Source organism: Hippocampus bargibanti, linkage group LG10 (genome assembly GCF_051943395.1).
Source record: "Hippocampus bargibanti isolate YZ-2025 linkage group LG10, ASM5194339v1, whole genome shotgun sequence".
In the NCBI taxonomy this organism is placed as follows: Eukaryota; Metazoa; Chordata; class Actinopteri; order Syngnathiformes; family Syngnathidae; genus Hippocampus; species Hippocampus bargibanti.
The window spans coordinates 21,722,825-21,734,883 of record NC_142743.1 but is presented as its reverse complement, the minus strand read 5'-3'; the positions used below and the strand labels follow the sequence as shown (position 1 = coordinate 21,734,883).

Below are 12,059 nucleotides of genomic sequence, written 5' to 3'. Positions count from 1 at the left end.
TGTATTTTGCATTCAAATACCGGTAATCTATTCTAAGAAATTTGATGAAACTGTATTTGGTGTGTCACCTCTTTTCCCTCCTTGAAGCCTCTGTTGGCTTCATGAAGGGCAGCAGCCACCTGCTGGCTCTTCATCTGGCTCAACTTGCTCTCTGGGTTCCTCAATCGGGTCACCATACGAGTTGCAGATGACTTTTTACCACCAAGACACTCACCGTTGGTGAAATCTTTACCATCTCCTGCAAACGCAACATCAGTTTTAGTCAGCGGGTGAGCAATTCACATTGAGATGCCCAAGAATTTTTTTGTAACTCTCATACACAAGAAAATTCTCGCGTGAGCATGCTGGAAGAGCATCTTGCATTGAAATATTATTGTGTCTGACCTGTGTCATCGAAGCTTGCCAGGGAGGACTGGGAGGACTTGTCAGCCAAGTCCGGAGGTTCAGGGCCTCTGGGTGGCACTGTGATGCCCACGCTGCTATTACTGTTGTCCTCCATCATCTGGCTGGGATGGCTCAAATTTGGTACGTCATCACCACTGACAAGATCACAGTCTGATGATGGGGGTTCTGTAGTAGGAAGACAACAAACCAAGAGTGGGGTAGATGCTTAAATAAAGCTCGTTTTGATTGAAACAAAATAAACGTTTCAATGCTGTGGCCAAATTGTCAGTCCGCCTGCTTGAGCAGACACTGAGGTAAGGTTGTGGCTCCCTCTGCTGAACAGGCATAGCGCTTGCAAGCCGTGACAATGTTTAACCCAGTCTATATTCCCAAATCAAAAGAGAAATGTATCACACAATCGTAAAAAGGATATACAGTAAAGTCTCGTTATATCGATATCGGATATATCGATAGTCCCGGTTATATCGATACTATTTCTATGCACGCACGGAGAAAATTACATGCAAACAGGGTCGGATATATCGATAGTCCCGGTTATATCGATATTTTTTCGGACTCCCTTGAATATCGATATAACGAGACTTTACTATATATATATATATATATATATATATATATATATATATATATATATATATATATATATATATATATATATATATATATATATATATATATGTGTGTGTGTGTGTGTGTGTGTGTGTGTGTGTGTGTGTGTGTGTGTGTAATAGGGAACTGGGCGACACACAGTGCCAAACAAGTAGCATTGCATGATTTAAAAGTCCAAACCACCAGTTGTAGCAGTTATGTATTCATAAGCCAAATAGAAGCAGCATGGTATTTATTATTACAAGGGATGAGACTTAACATGCACGTGTTGAGTACTTAAATATAGAAAATATGTTAAATAACATCTGTAACAATTCTGTTCCTATGCTGCAGGATACGCAGAACGTTTTTCCAGTGACCTCATTTCAGTGCTCCCTTTAGGGGGCATTTGTGAATGTTACAGGTAAACAACACAATGTTGGATCCACAGAGAAAAGCATAACAATCTGTGTCTACTTATGTCTTGGAGAGCAAAGAGGGAATAAGCCCCTGGAATAGCAGGCAGAGGTCCCCTGAGTTCGCCCCATGCTCTGTATGTTCGAGTATGACCAGCGAACAAAGGCTGCAACTCATGATTGTTATTATGATCGATTGAATGGAATAAATATCACTATTTATCCTTCCAAAATAGGACATTATTCCAAATTGACAGTGCAGAAAACCCACAAACAATTTATTTTGATTCAGCTCCTTGTTTGGCTCAACAAAGAAATAATCAGTCTGCTTTCATGTAGGACAACAGCATTCTGAGAATATATAGTGTACTTTTGAGAGGCTAAAAGTCCGAGGATTTTGATTTACAGTAAAAGAAGCTCCCTAAATGATTAATCGCTGATCAAAATATTTATCGATAATGTGATAATTGATTTTTCGCCGATCAATCGTTGGGCATCCACATCTAACCTGTTTGAATTTATAGGGTTTCAATATATACTTCAAGGACAACCGACATCACTTTTTTGTTTCTTAACTGACATCAGAAAAACGTTTTATAGCATCTAAAATACCCAAAACACGCAGTATGATATTTTAGTCAAATGCAAAACACCAATAAAAATGACTTAAAGTGTCTAAAAACTACTTCAATTTGAAACCAGAAGTGGCCAGTTTCAGAAGGTACCGCCCCCTTGTTCGTGGTGTCACCCCAAGACGTCTTGCCTTGCTCGAGAATCAAAACAATGGCTTCAGATTCGAAGAATATGCTTTTTTGTTACTCATCCAGTTATAAATATGATTCAAATAGTTCTGAAGAGGAAAGCATACATGTTTGCAATCGATTAAAGAATTTATTCCGTGTCATTTTGAGGTACTGCATCTGGGGAGGAAATGTAGCACCCAAAAGAGGCAGAAGATGGCGACAAAGCTCCGTGGATACAGGCTGATTATTTCCTTAGAATGTTTGTCAGCGAATATCAAATAGATGCTAGGTGCAACACACAAGGATTCACCATCGCGTTATTTATGTGTTTTCCTTCTAATTTTGCCATCAACACGGATCAACACGAAGTTTTCAGAACAAAGTACTGCAAAATGCATTGCATTGTGATGAAAGGACTGCTACAATGTGTCCTTTCTCGGTCAGGGGCGTTCCTTCAGTGACGTGACGTGAGGACTCGTCACTAACTCAAAAAATGACTTCCTGAATATTCAGCGCGACTCTTAAAACGTAAAATATAGCTATATGTGGTGGAATCTTTGTAAAATACGCTCAGTAGAAGTCATTTGAAGTGATTTTACAAATTATGGACACAACAACAAAAAATGTGTCATCTCTAGCTATTTGAATCAAATTAATTTATCCATCCTTCCATGTTCTGAACCGGTTACCATTATACCTGGAAATAGCGTTTGACAAGCTTAAAGACAAGTTCAATGTTTTGAATATAACCTTTACTGAACAGTCATTTTACCATCGGACTTTGAGATACAATAGATTGGGAATACTTACCTCCGGTTTTGACAGCATCATTTTTCTCTTCCCCAGCCTCTTCATTTGTCTCCTTGTCCTCCTCCTTGGTAGTCTCATCACTGACAGTGATAACCTGTTGCCCTTCACCGTCAATCTGCTTGCCGTCTTCATTACCATCTTTCTCCACATCCACATCATCCTTTTCCTGCTCCATACGAACTTTAAGGGCCTCCTCAGCTGCCTGCCTTTTCACCTCTTCCATCGCTTCCTCCTTTTTAGTTCGCAAACGATCCAAGATCTCCTCTGAGTCAAAGAGTGGGAAAATGAACAGTCATTGTATGATATTGGATAGAGCATTATTTCAGTCAATTAAGATTTTTTAAAATCATAATCCTCATTCGGAATGTGTTCAATGTCACAAGCAGGGAATTTGTCTACTGTATATCTAAATGAAGAATAATAATGCAAACAATCGTCCCTATCAGACCAAATGACTGTGAAAAATTGCATGTCTTCAAGAGAACCAAAAAGTTGTGTTCCTAATCAACTTTTACAAATGCAAAGATGTGATTGAATGGGGGAATAGTGTGGTCATTTTTTAATTGCTTATGTACAAATGGTTGGCCACTCATAAAGAGTGAAATCCATCCAATCCCCGCACCCATCCTATCAATCCATCCATTTTCCAATCCGCTTTATCCTCCACAAGGGTGTTGTTGGAGCCTATCCGATGAAAGCAATGTTTTCCCTTGAATAAAAATAAAACATTTGCAAACACCTGCTTATAATACATTGGAAAACAATGCTCATCATTATTTGCCTATTTTATAACATGATACAAAACAAACTGGTGACTGCATATTAATTAATTTGTGTTGGCACATTTCTGGTTCAGTCAATCAAAAGTAATATCCATTTTTTAAAAATAGGAATGTAAATAAAAATCTCAATCACCATACAACCAATAAAATACTCAACAGGTAAATCAATGAGTAAAATTATCATCACTTTTTTTCACTTTTGTATTTTTGTTTCAAGCTCTGTCGTCTCCCTTTCGTGTGTGTTTCTGTTTCTGTAAGACCTAACCCCGCTCACTGCTGCCTGTGTCCCCTGCCTCCTCTACCACTGATCTTGACCAATCACGTGCAGCATTAACCGAAGACTAGGGGCGGGGAATAGAGGGAAAAAAAGCCGGCTGCCATTTCAGGAGCTCCAAGAACCGGCTCGTTCACGAACGACACATCACTCATTGTGGCGCTCCGTGTGTTTCCCGAAAACTAGTTCGTGTGCCAAGATTATATTCTCGGAAATTTAACGTTCCTAAGGCGAAAAGTTCGTTAGCTAAAGTGTTCGTAAGCCGAGGTATCACTGTACTTGAAGAGCAGACATTTCATCATTATTTGCCTATTTTATAACATGATACAAAACAAACTGGTGACTGCATATTAATTAATTTGTGTTGGCACATTTCTGGTTCAGTCAATCAAAAGTATTATCCATTTTTTTAAATAGGAATGTAAATAAAAATCTCCTTCACCATACAACCAATAAAATACTCATCAGGTAAATCAATGAGTAAAATTATCATCAGCTGCTGCCTTCATGTTTTGTTCATGACCAAAGAATGTCAGAGACCCATTACTAACACACCGGCCGTTTGATTCACTCTCTGAAAAGAAAATGTGTATTATGTCTCTGAAAGATAAGGAAAAAGCGTATTACCGTTGGCAAAATTGAGGAAACATCTGTTGTTGCCCCGGGCCTTGTTGGTTAAGTCCTCTGTGATGTCCATGTGTGTGTGAACCTCATCCCGAATTTCTTCGAGGGCAGCATAGAGGTCGGCCTCCCAGTAATTCTTATCCAAGCACCCGATGAGTTCACCGAGCTGGACCTGCAACAAACAGAGAGGGAAAGCCTCCGTGTAAAAGCCAAGAGACATCACTTAAGATTTGTTTTGTCAAGTATGTAAGGCGGTAAATGCATCGCATGCATATCAAATGCATCTGATCAAATACAGTGATACCTTGGCTTACGAACTTAAACGGTTCCCAGAAAGTGTGTGTAAGGCAAAAAGGGTGTATTTCAAACATTAATTTCCCATAGGAAACCATTAAAATAAGAATAATCTGTTCCCAGGTCCCCATAAAACATAATTTTCAACTAAATAAGCCTTACAACTGCACACAATATACCGTATATTATGTATAATAAATGTTCTATGGTATTGTAATTAAAGAAATAAACTGTACTGTAAAATGAAGTCGTTTTATTTACCTTTGTGATGGTCGTTGATGGTTTGATGGAATGGATAGCTTTTTGCATAAAGTGTCTCAAGGAGCTCTGGGTTGTACATCTTAAAAGTTGTGATATTGCAACAGCAACATATGCAGCCAGACACACTAGAAACTTCATTAATAGCTGGTTCCCTTGCTTGTATGTTCTCTTCAAATTGTACAGATGGCTTGTGCGGGTTATTTGTGGAGCCTGAATGATGGGATGTTTTAACCTTGTAGTCTACACTCTGCCTTTGAACTATCAAGAAAATTGAAACAAGTCCAAATTTTACTGTGTTTTCTCTCCATTTCACTTTTTTTCACTTTTGTATTTTTGTTTCAAGCTCTGTCGTCTCCCTTTCGTGTGTGTGTTTCTGTTTCTGTAAGTCCTAACCCCGCTCACTGCTGCCTGTGTCCCCTGCCTCCTCTACCACTGATCTTGACGAATCATGTGCAGCTTTAACCGAAGACTAGGGGCGGGGAATAGAGGGAAAAAAAGCCGGCTGCCATTTCAGGAGCTCCAAGAACCGGCTCGTTCGCGAACGACACATCACTCATTGTGGCGTTCCGTGTGTTTCCCGAAAACTAGTTCGTATGCCAAGATTATATTCTCGCAAATGTAACGTTCCTAAGGCGAAAAGTTCGTTAGCTAAAGTGTTCGTAAGCCAAGGTATCACTGTACTTGAAGAGCAGACATTTGCGGTGAGAAATGAATGACATACCTTTGTGCTGTAGTACCAGATTGTTTTATTCTCCTGTTCGCCATCTTCTTCTCTGTGGGGGATAAATTTGGTATTATGTTTGTCATGACACGGGGAGACATGACACATACAGGGGCGGCGTTCAATATGGAGAAACATGCAGAATATACATTTTGGGTGTGTGATCTGTATGTGATAATTGAAAATAATAAATTTGCGTGAAGGGAATGGGTGCGAACAGCAGTCAACATCAGTTTTGTTGTTTTTAATTGTTCAGAATTTAAATAATACTTTTTGGATTTTGACAAATAGTGAATCGGTCCCCAACACTGTAATAACTATCAAATGGTCTAAAGATGTGCATTTAAAACATCAAACCATCATATTTATCAAACACTCACAAACATGCTTGATGTTTGTTTTTGCAATTCTTTTCACAAGCAATACAGACAACCATGCGATTAAGAGAGTCTTCATGTTAGTTGATGTAACTCCTCACGACACTGCCCTGACTGGTTTTGAAATGCAGCAGTGACCTCCGCCTAAAATACTGTGCATCTGCCATTACTTTAGTGTCCTTGTGGAGCTGTACCTTTACTAAACAGAGCCGAGATAAAAGATTTGACAAGATCCATTAAAAAAATTAATGCTGTGTTTGTGAAACGTCGATACTAGCAACTTTTGTCTTAGCGCAGTCCATTCTTTTTGATTTGGGCCTGATGTCACACCAATATTCTCTATTTACACACTTGGTACCTGCACTCAAATTAGCCAAACTTTCTTCTGTTCAAGTTATTTGCATTCACGTGCAGCGCCTGGGGATGAAGAATAGTCACGCAGCACCTGCTGGAAGCCACTTTGCTGTCTCACTCCAAACAAAGTACAAGCATGACAGGAGAGAAAGAAGCGATACTAAAATGTTGAGCCGCAGGGAAGCTTAAATCTTGCATTGCTCAGGTGATCCATATCCAATGATTTATAAGGCACGCCCTTGGCTGCTACAGTGCCAGCACACACTCAGCATCTGTGTCTGTTTAATGTCAAAATGCTATCCTGCTGCCAAAATGGACGGATGAGCACGGGATTGAATTTGTACCTTTTAATCAGAACCATCAAACTGTATCAACAACAGGAGGCTTTATACTATTTACACGGGATGTAGTTCGCAGTCACTTTGTATTTTACATCCAACAACTAAGCGAGCATCCCCGACAAAATCATACAAAAAGGACATTAAAAATGCATGCCTGAAGATGACCTCCATGTTCGATTTCCCGAATGGAAATCGAGGTTGATGACGTGATTTTCAGCTGATCCGGTATAAGGTAAAAAAAGATTAGTTTCATTATTTTCTGATCATTTGAAGGTCACACAGCTAATAACACAGATGTGCAAATACTTTGGCAAATTTAACAGTCGTAGTTTAATTACAGTAAAGTCTCGTTATATCGATATCGGTTATATCGATAGTAGCGCTTATTACGATACTATTTCCATGAACGCAAGGAGAAAATTACATGCGCGCAGGATCGGATATATCGATAGTCCCGGTTATATCGATATTTTTTCGGACTCCCGAGAATATCGAAAAAACGAGACTTTACTGGATATATTTCACAATACTTTTTGGGGGCGTTGCGGGGGGCAGTTCATATGACACCCACAGAAACCTGTCTTCCGCTGCATATGGAACACCAAAGTGGTAGTTTTTTTTCATAGACTGTTTGGAAGAAGAAGTAAGATGAAAGATGCTCCTAAACAAGTCTGGATTGCCTAATATAAATCAGTGGAAAATGAATCCTGGATCCTGAACAGAATGTCGTGGACTTCTTGCACCAGACTGAAATTGCAATTGAATATAATGTGCATTGCTGGGAAAAAAAAAAAAATTGACGCTTGAGGTAAATATACTGGACTTACACGACAATGCGGCGGTTCAGGAACCAGTATTTGCGACTGTGCCGGTCATAGCCAACCGGCAGCTGGCGAAGGAAGGGTCTTGTTTTCTGTATTTCAGGGATGCAGTCGACCACACCAGCCACCTTGTGCGCTACACACACCTCGCACTGCCACTCATCCTCTGGCACTTCTTGCAGTGGTGGCTTCACACATTCCAAATGATAAACGGCTGCGCAGGTCTCGCAGCACAGCAAGTCCCCCAGGCGGTGGCACACCCGGCAGTGGTCGTCATAAGCCACCACACCCTCTGACATGAGCTCTTCCCTGGCGATGTTGGTCGCCAGGAACTGGTCCACTAGAAACTGAAGAACTTTGATTTTGTTCTCAAAGGGTTCAAAAGGATAATCCTCTCCTTCCTGAAAAGGGAGAATGTGTCGATATTCCGGGTCACTCTCACAGTATGCCCGCAAGACCTCCGGCCAGGTCATACCATCCACAAAATAAAGTGTGGAATTCACAGAATCCTTCACGTCAGCAGGTCCGAATGTGGTGTTGGATGTGTCCTCCTCTCTGAGTATAGCCTTGAGTAGGGAAATGTGGGTCTCTGCCAGGAGCATGCACTGCTCCTGGCTGGCAACCGCTGCGCAGAAATCCTCAAAACGGAAAGGGGAGAGCCGCAAAACTGTGCCAAAGTTGCGCAGAACCTCGTACACAGCAGACACGTTGAGGAGCTGTGAGGTAGGAACCAAAAGGTCTTCTGAGGACTTTGGAAGCTCCATGGGGGGAATGTTTTGTGCCTCCAAGATGGGAGACTGCGGTTGTACCACTCGACTCCTTCTTGGACCTGTGGGAGAAAATGGAACAAAGTCAGGAATAAGAGGAATGACCGCAATGGAACCCACAGCGAACCTTTCTTGTTGAAACGTTGTAAAATCAACATTCAAATTAGAGCACATCGACTTTCAGAACTCTTTGTCAGATTAACTAACGAATTTTGTCTCAATCAATTTACTCTTATTATCTGTTATTGCAAGCTAGCAATTTTTTTCGAGGGCACTATTTATTTTTTATTTGTTGCAGCATATTCCAACTGACTGTGAAAGAGACGAGGTATACCTTAATGCAGTCGCCAGAATCAACAACAAAGACTCATCCATACACACATTGACACAGAAGGACAATTCAAAATCTTCAACTGGCTGAAGAAGCATGTTTTTTTTTAAGGTGCGATAAAACTGGAGTATGAGAGAAGGCTTAAAATACAGGTAAGGAGAACCACATCGCTATTTGCAGGTAAAAAATTGCAACTTGCACCTCATGAAAACACAAAAGCAAAACAGTACAAGGGCATTTATGTGACATGCTTATGCCACCTACATGCGAGAAGTCAGAGGCAGAAGCGATGCATTTTGACTGAGCATAATGTCGAGAACAAATGAAGAAAATGTGTGAGAAAAAAAAAAACCTCAAGAAAAGTGTGTGGGAGCATCGCAGACTGAAAGGCAAGGTGAGCGCTGTGGAATGTTATTTTTGTAAGACAGACCAATATGAAATTGCATAGCACCCCAGACAATGTAAGAAAAATACAAATAACAGCTCAAAAGCATTAGTTAGTTAAATCAATTCCTCAGTTTTACATCTAGCTTATCCTCACTCACCGACCCCAAATGACTGACGCCAAAGCTAAGAAAGCACAATTTTGAAGCACAATGTTGTTTCATCGAACAATGTGCTGCACCGACAATGATGACTAGGAACAAACGCCCACAGGTATACGCGTTTCTCCACCTGATTCCTACTATGTTTGCGGGCGGTAACGATAATGTAATAATGAATGAGCTGACGTCTGCAACAAGTGGGGTTGGGAAAGGGCGCCTCTCTTCAAAACAAAGAACTGTCAAACTAATTCGGGAGCCTGTCGTAACACACGTCGTTGAACTGTGTGTCTGAATAAGACACACAGTTCATTTTGAAATCGTATATTTTATTACCACAAGCAATTCTTCATCGATGGCTGACTGGGGAATTTATTTCTGCTTATTATGTCAAAGCAGTTGTTTTATAATTAGTAATCATTTTTAGCGCATTTGCATTTTACAAGTTGTACAGAAACTATGACTACGTGAGGACATTACCGACGAAGAAGCGTAATGAATGAAATGTAAAAGACTGAACATCGATAGAGTAATATGCATATAATGCAATATATGCATTATGCATTATGAAAATACGGTGGAAATAATGTTTTACATTGGGGATAAAACCTCCTTTCTCGACACTGACAGGACCAACGCGCTGATTAGGCAAAAAAAAAACTACCCAAGCCACGCGAATCGGCTGAAGCTTGGGGCATTTCTTTGCAAAGCGGCGGTCGCATAGCACACGGAAAACAAAGGCCCATTTCTCCGTGCAAGCTCCATTTTAGACAATGCACCTTGTTTTGTAATTGGAGGTTAAAATAAAATGCACTCTCCAAGACATGCAATTCCTTCGCCGTGGATTTGCAAAAGAACGCGTACCTGGTGTGCTCCCGAGCGTGCTTTGGCTCCTTGTACTACTGTCGGTGCAGTAGCTGGCATCATCACCATCTTCATCCGCTAGTTCCTCCAGATAGTCCAAATCGTTTGGCAAGGCCTCTTCTTCTTCTTCCAGGTCCGAAGGGTTCAAGAGTTCGTCTTCCTCCGATCGGTAGCTTAAATTGTCGTCCTCGTCGCTGTTGTCGTCGTACACCACCTTGGTCGGAGGCCGCTTCACTCCGCCTCGACTGCCGCCACGGCCGCCTCTAGAACCCCTGCCTCTCCCTCTGCCTCCTCTGCCTCGCGGTGTCGCGCTCGCCTCGGATGTGGCGACTATAACTTTCTTGCGGCCCCGGGACAAATTAAAGTTCTCTCGGCCTGATATTTCCGTGTCCACCTCGGTGGAACCGGTGACACAGGCACCGTCGGGTAAGCCGCGTCCACGACCCCGTCCTCTTGCCCGGCCCCGTCCCCGCATCCCTCTGCCCTTTCCACTCCGAGAGCCCCAGGCTGGCCCGGGTGAGCTTTCCTGCATCCCGGCTGCCAGTTTGGGCGGCCTTCCTCTTCTCCCCCTCATTGTAGGAGAGCGCCTCTTCTGTTCCGCTTCAATCCCGAAGCCGCAAGACGCCACACGCAAAAAAAGAAAAACGTAGAAAAGAGCCTCAAACGGCTCATGCAAAAATTGCCGCGAAGTTCCTATCTTCCCACTTTCTCAATTTTAGGGCGCAAAGCTTAATGTGAATGGCCGGCGTCCCGCTTTGGGTCGCCAATCGACGCCATTTTTCTTCTCGGGTCTTTCCGTTGAAAACACAGAAGGCCTCAAACCTGCGTCAAGACAATTGTAGTTCCCGGAGAGGTTAGCGGAAGCAAATGTTGCAGACCATCAAAACAAAGCAAAAAGAAACATATTGACACGAATTAAATACACGCACAGTTCGTTCTGAAGTGCATAAAATTTAATTACATGTGTTAATTTATTATTTGTCACATAAACTGTATTCCATGCTACATTATATGTACTCCCACAAAACGTGACTTTGGACGCGTGCGTTGGGGAAGTACTGTCTTTTTAACTCTCCTGTAGCTTGACATCCACCACGGACGAGCGCCAATGACGCGTATCACGTGACTCACTATTTTACAACAACCTAATTTGCATGTTAGTTCATAAAACGAGTCACACATGCGAATACTGTACTCTGCTTACGGTGCCTTTTTAAGAGTTGCCTCGTGATGTGGGGCTAGATCAGTTCAGACAATGATTGGAGTCGCTTCTTTTATAACTGACATGGTGCCAATGAGGTGACGGCGAACGGGGCTGAGGATAGTCGTGAATCCGTTTAGTTCAGCCACCCGCAAGTCGTCATAAAGTTAATTTCACTTGGGAACAACAAATCTTCATACATTTCTTCACTGTATAGAGGAATTGGATATTAAACGTAATCGTAAATGTTCAGTCCTAAAGCAACACGGTATTCCAGGAATGCACAGCTTTAGGATTGACATTTCGTCTCAGACGCAAATGCATCATCAGTTGTCGTGGCCGAGTGGTTAAGGCGATGGACTAGAAATCCATTGGGGTCTCCCCGCGCAGGTTCGAATCCTGCCGACAACGCTTTTGGTTAAATGGCTCGGAGCAAACAGATTTGTGGTGTGACTGACTTCACTACGTCGATGTAAGATCTCAGTCATATAGGAGTGATCCATTGATGAAAAGGTTTCTTCAGCCGTCATCTTTACTTCTATG

At 41.8% G+C, this 12,059-nt stretch overlaps 1 protein-coding gene and 1 non-coding gene across 5 annotated transcripts in view; one reads left to right on the top strand and one right to left on the bottom strand.

The window, feature by feature from the left end:
* Positions 1–11,092, bottom strand: part of LOC148892913 (nucleosome-remodeling factor subunit BPTF-like) — a 39,371-nt gene extending 28,279 nt beyond the window's left edge. For all 4 annotated transcript variants that reach the window (XM_089005742.1, XM_089005744.1, XM_089005745.1 and 1 more), the window contains exons 1-7: positions 10,316–11,092; positions 7,818–8,640; positions 5,919–5,970; positions 4,646–4,814; positions 2,963–3,226; positions 385–570; positions 69–238 (exon numbers count right to left, since the gene is read on the bottom strand). In XM_089005742.1, the coding sequence (XP_088861868.1) occupies positions 69–238; positions 385–570; positions 2,963–3,226; positions 4,646–4,814; positions 5,919–5,970; positions 7,818–8,640; positions 10,316–10,889 (2,238 nt within the window). In that variant the 5' untranslated portion in view covers positions 10,890–11,092. The remainder of the gene's footprint in view (positions 1–68; positions 239–384; positions 571–2,962; positions 3,227–4,645; positions 4,815–5,918; positions 5,971–7,817; positions 8,641–10,315) is intronic.
* A 753-nt stretch (positions 11,093–11,845) lies between these two features.
* Positions 11,846–11,927, top strand: trnas-aga (transfer RNA serine (anticodon AGA)). The gene has a single exon. It is a non-coding gene; the product is annotated as a tRNA-Ser (tRNA).
* The last annotated feature ends 132 nt before the right edge of the window (positions 11,928–12,059 follow it).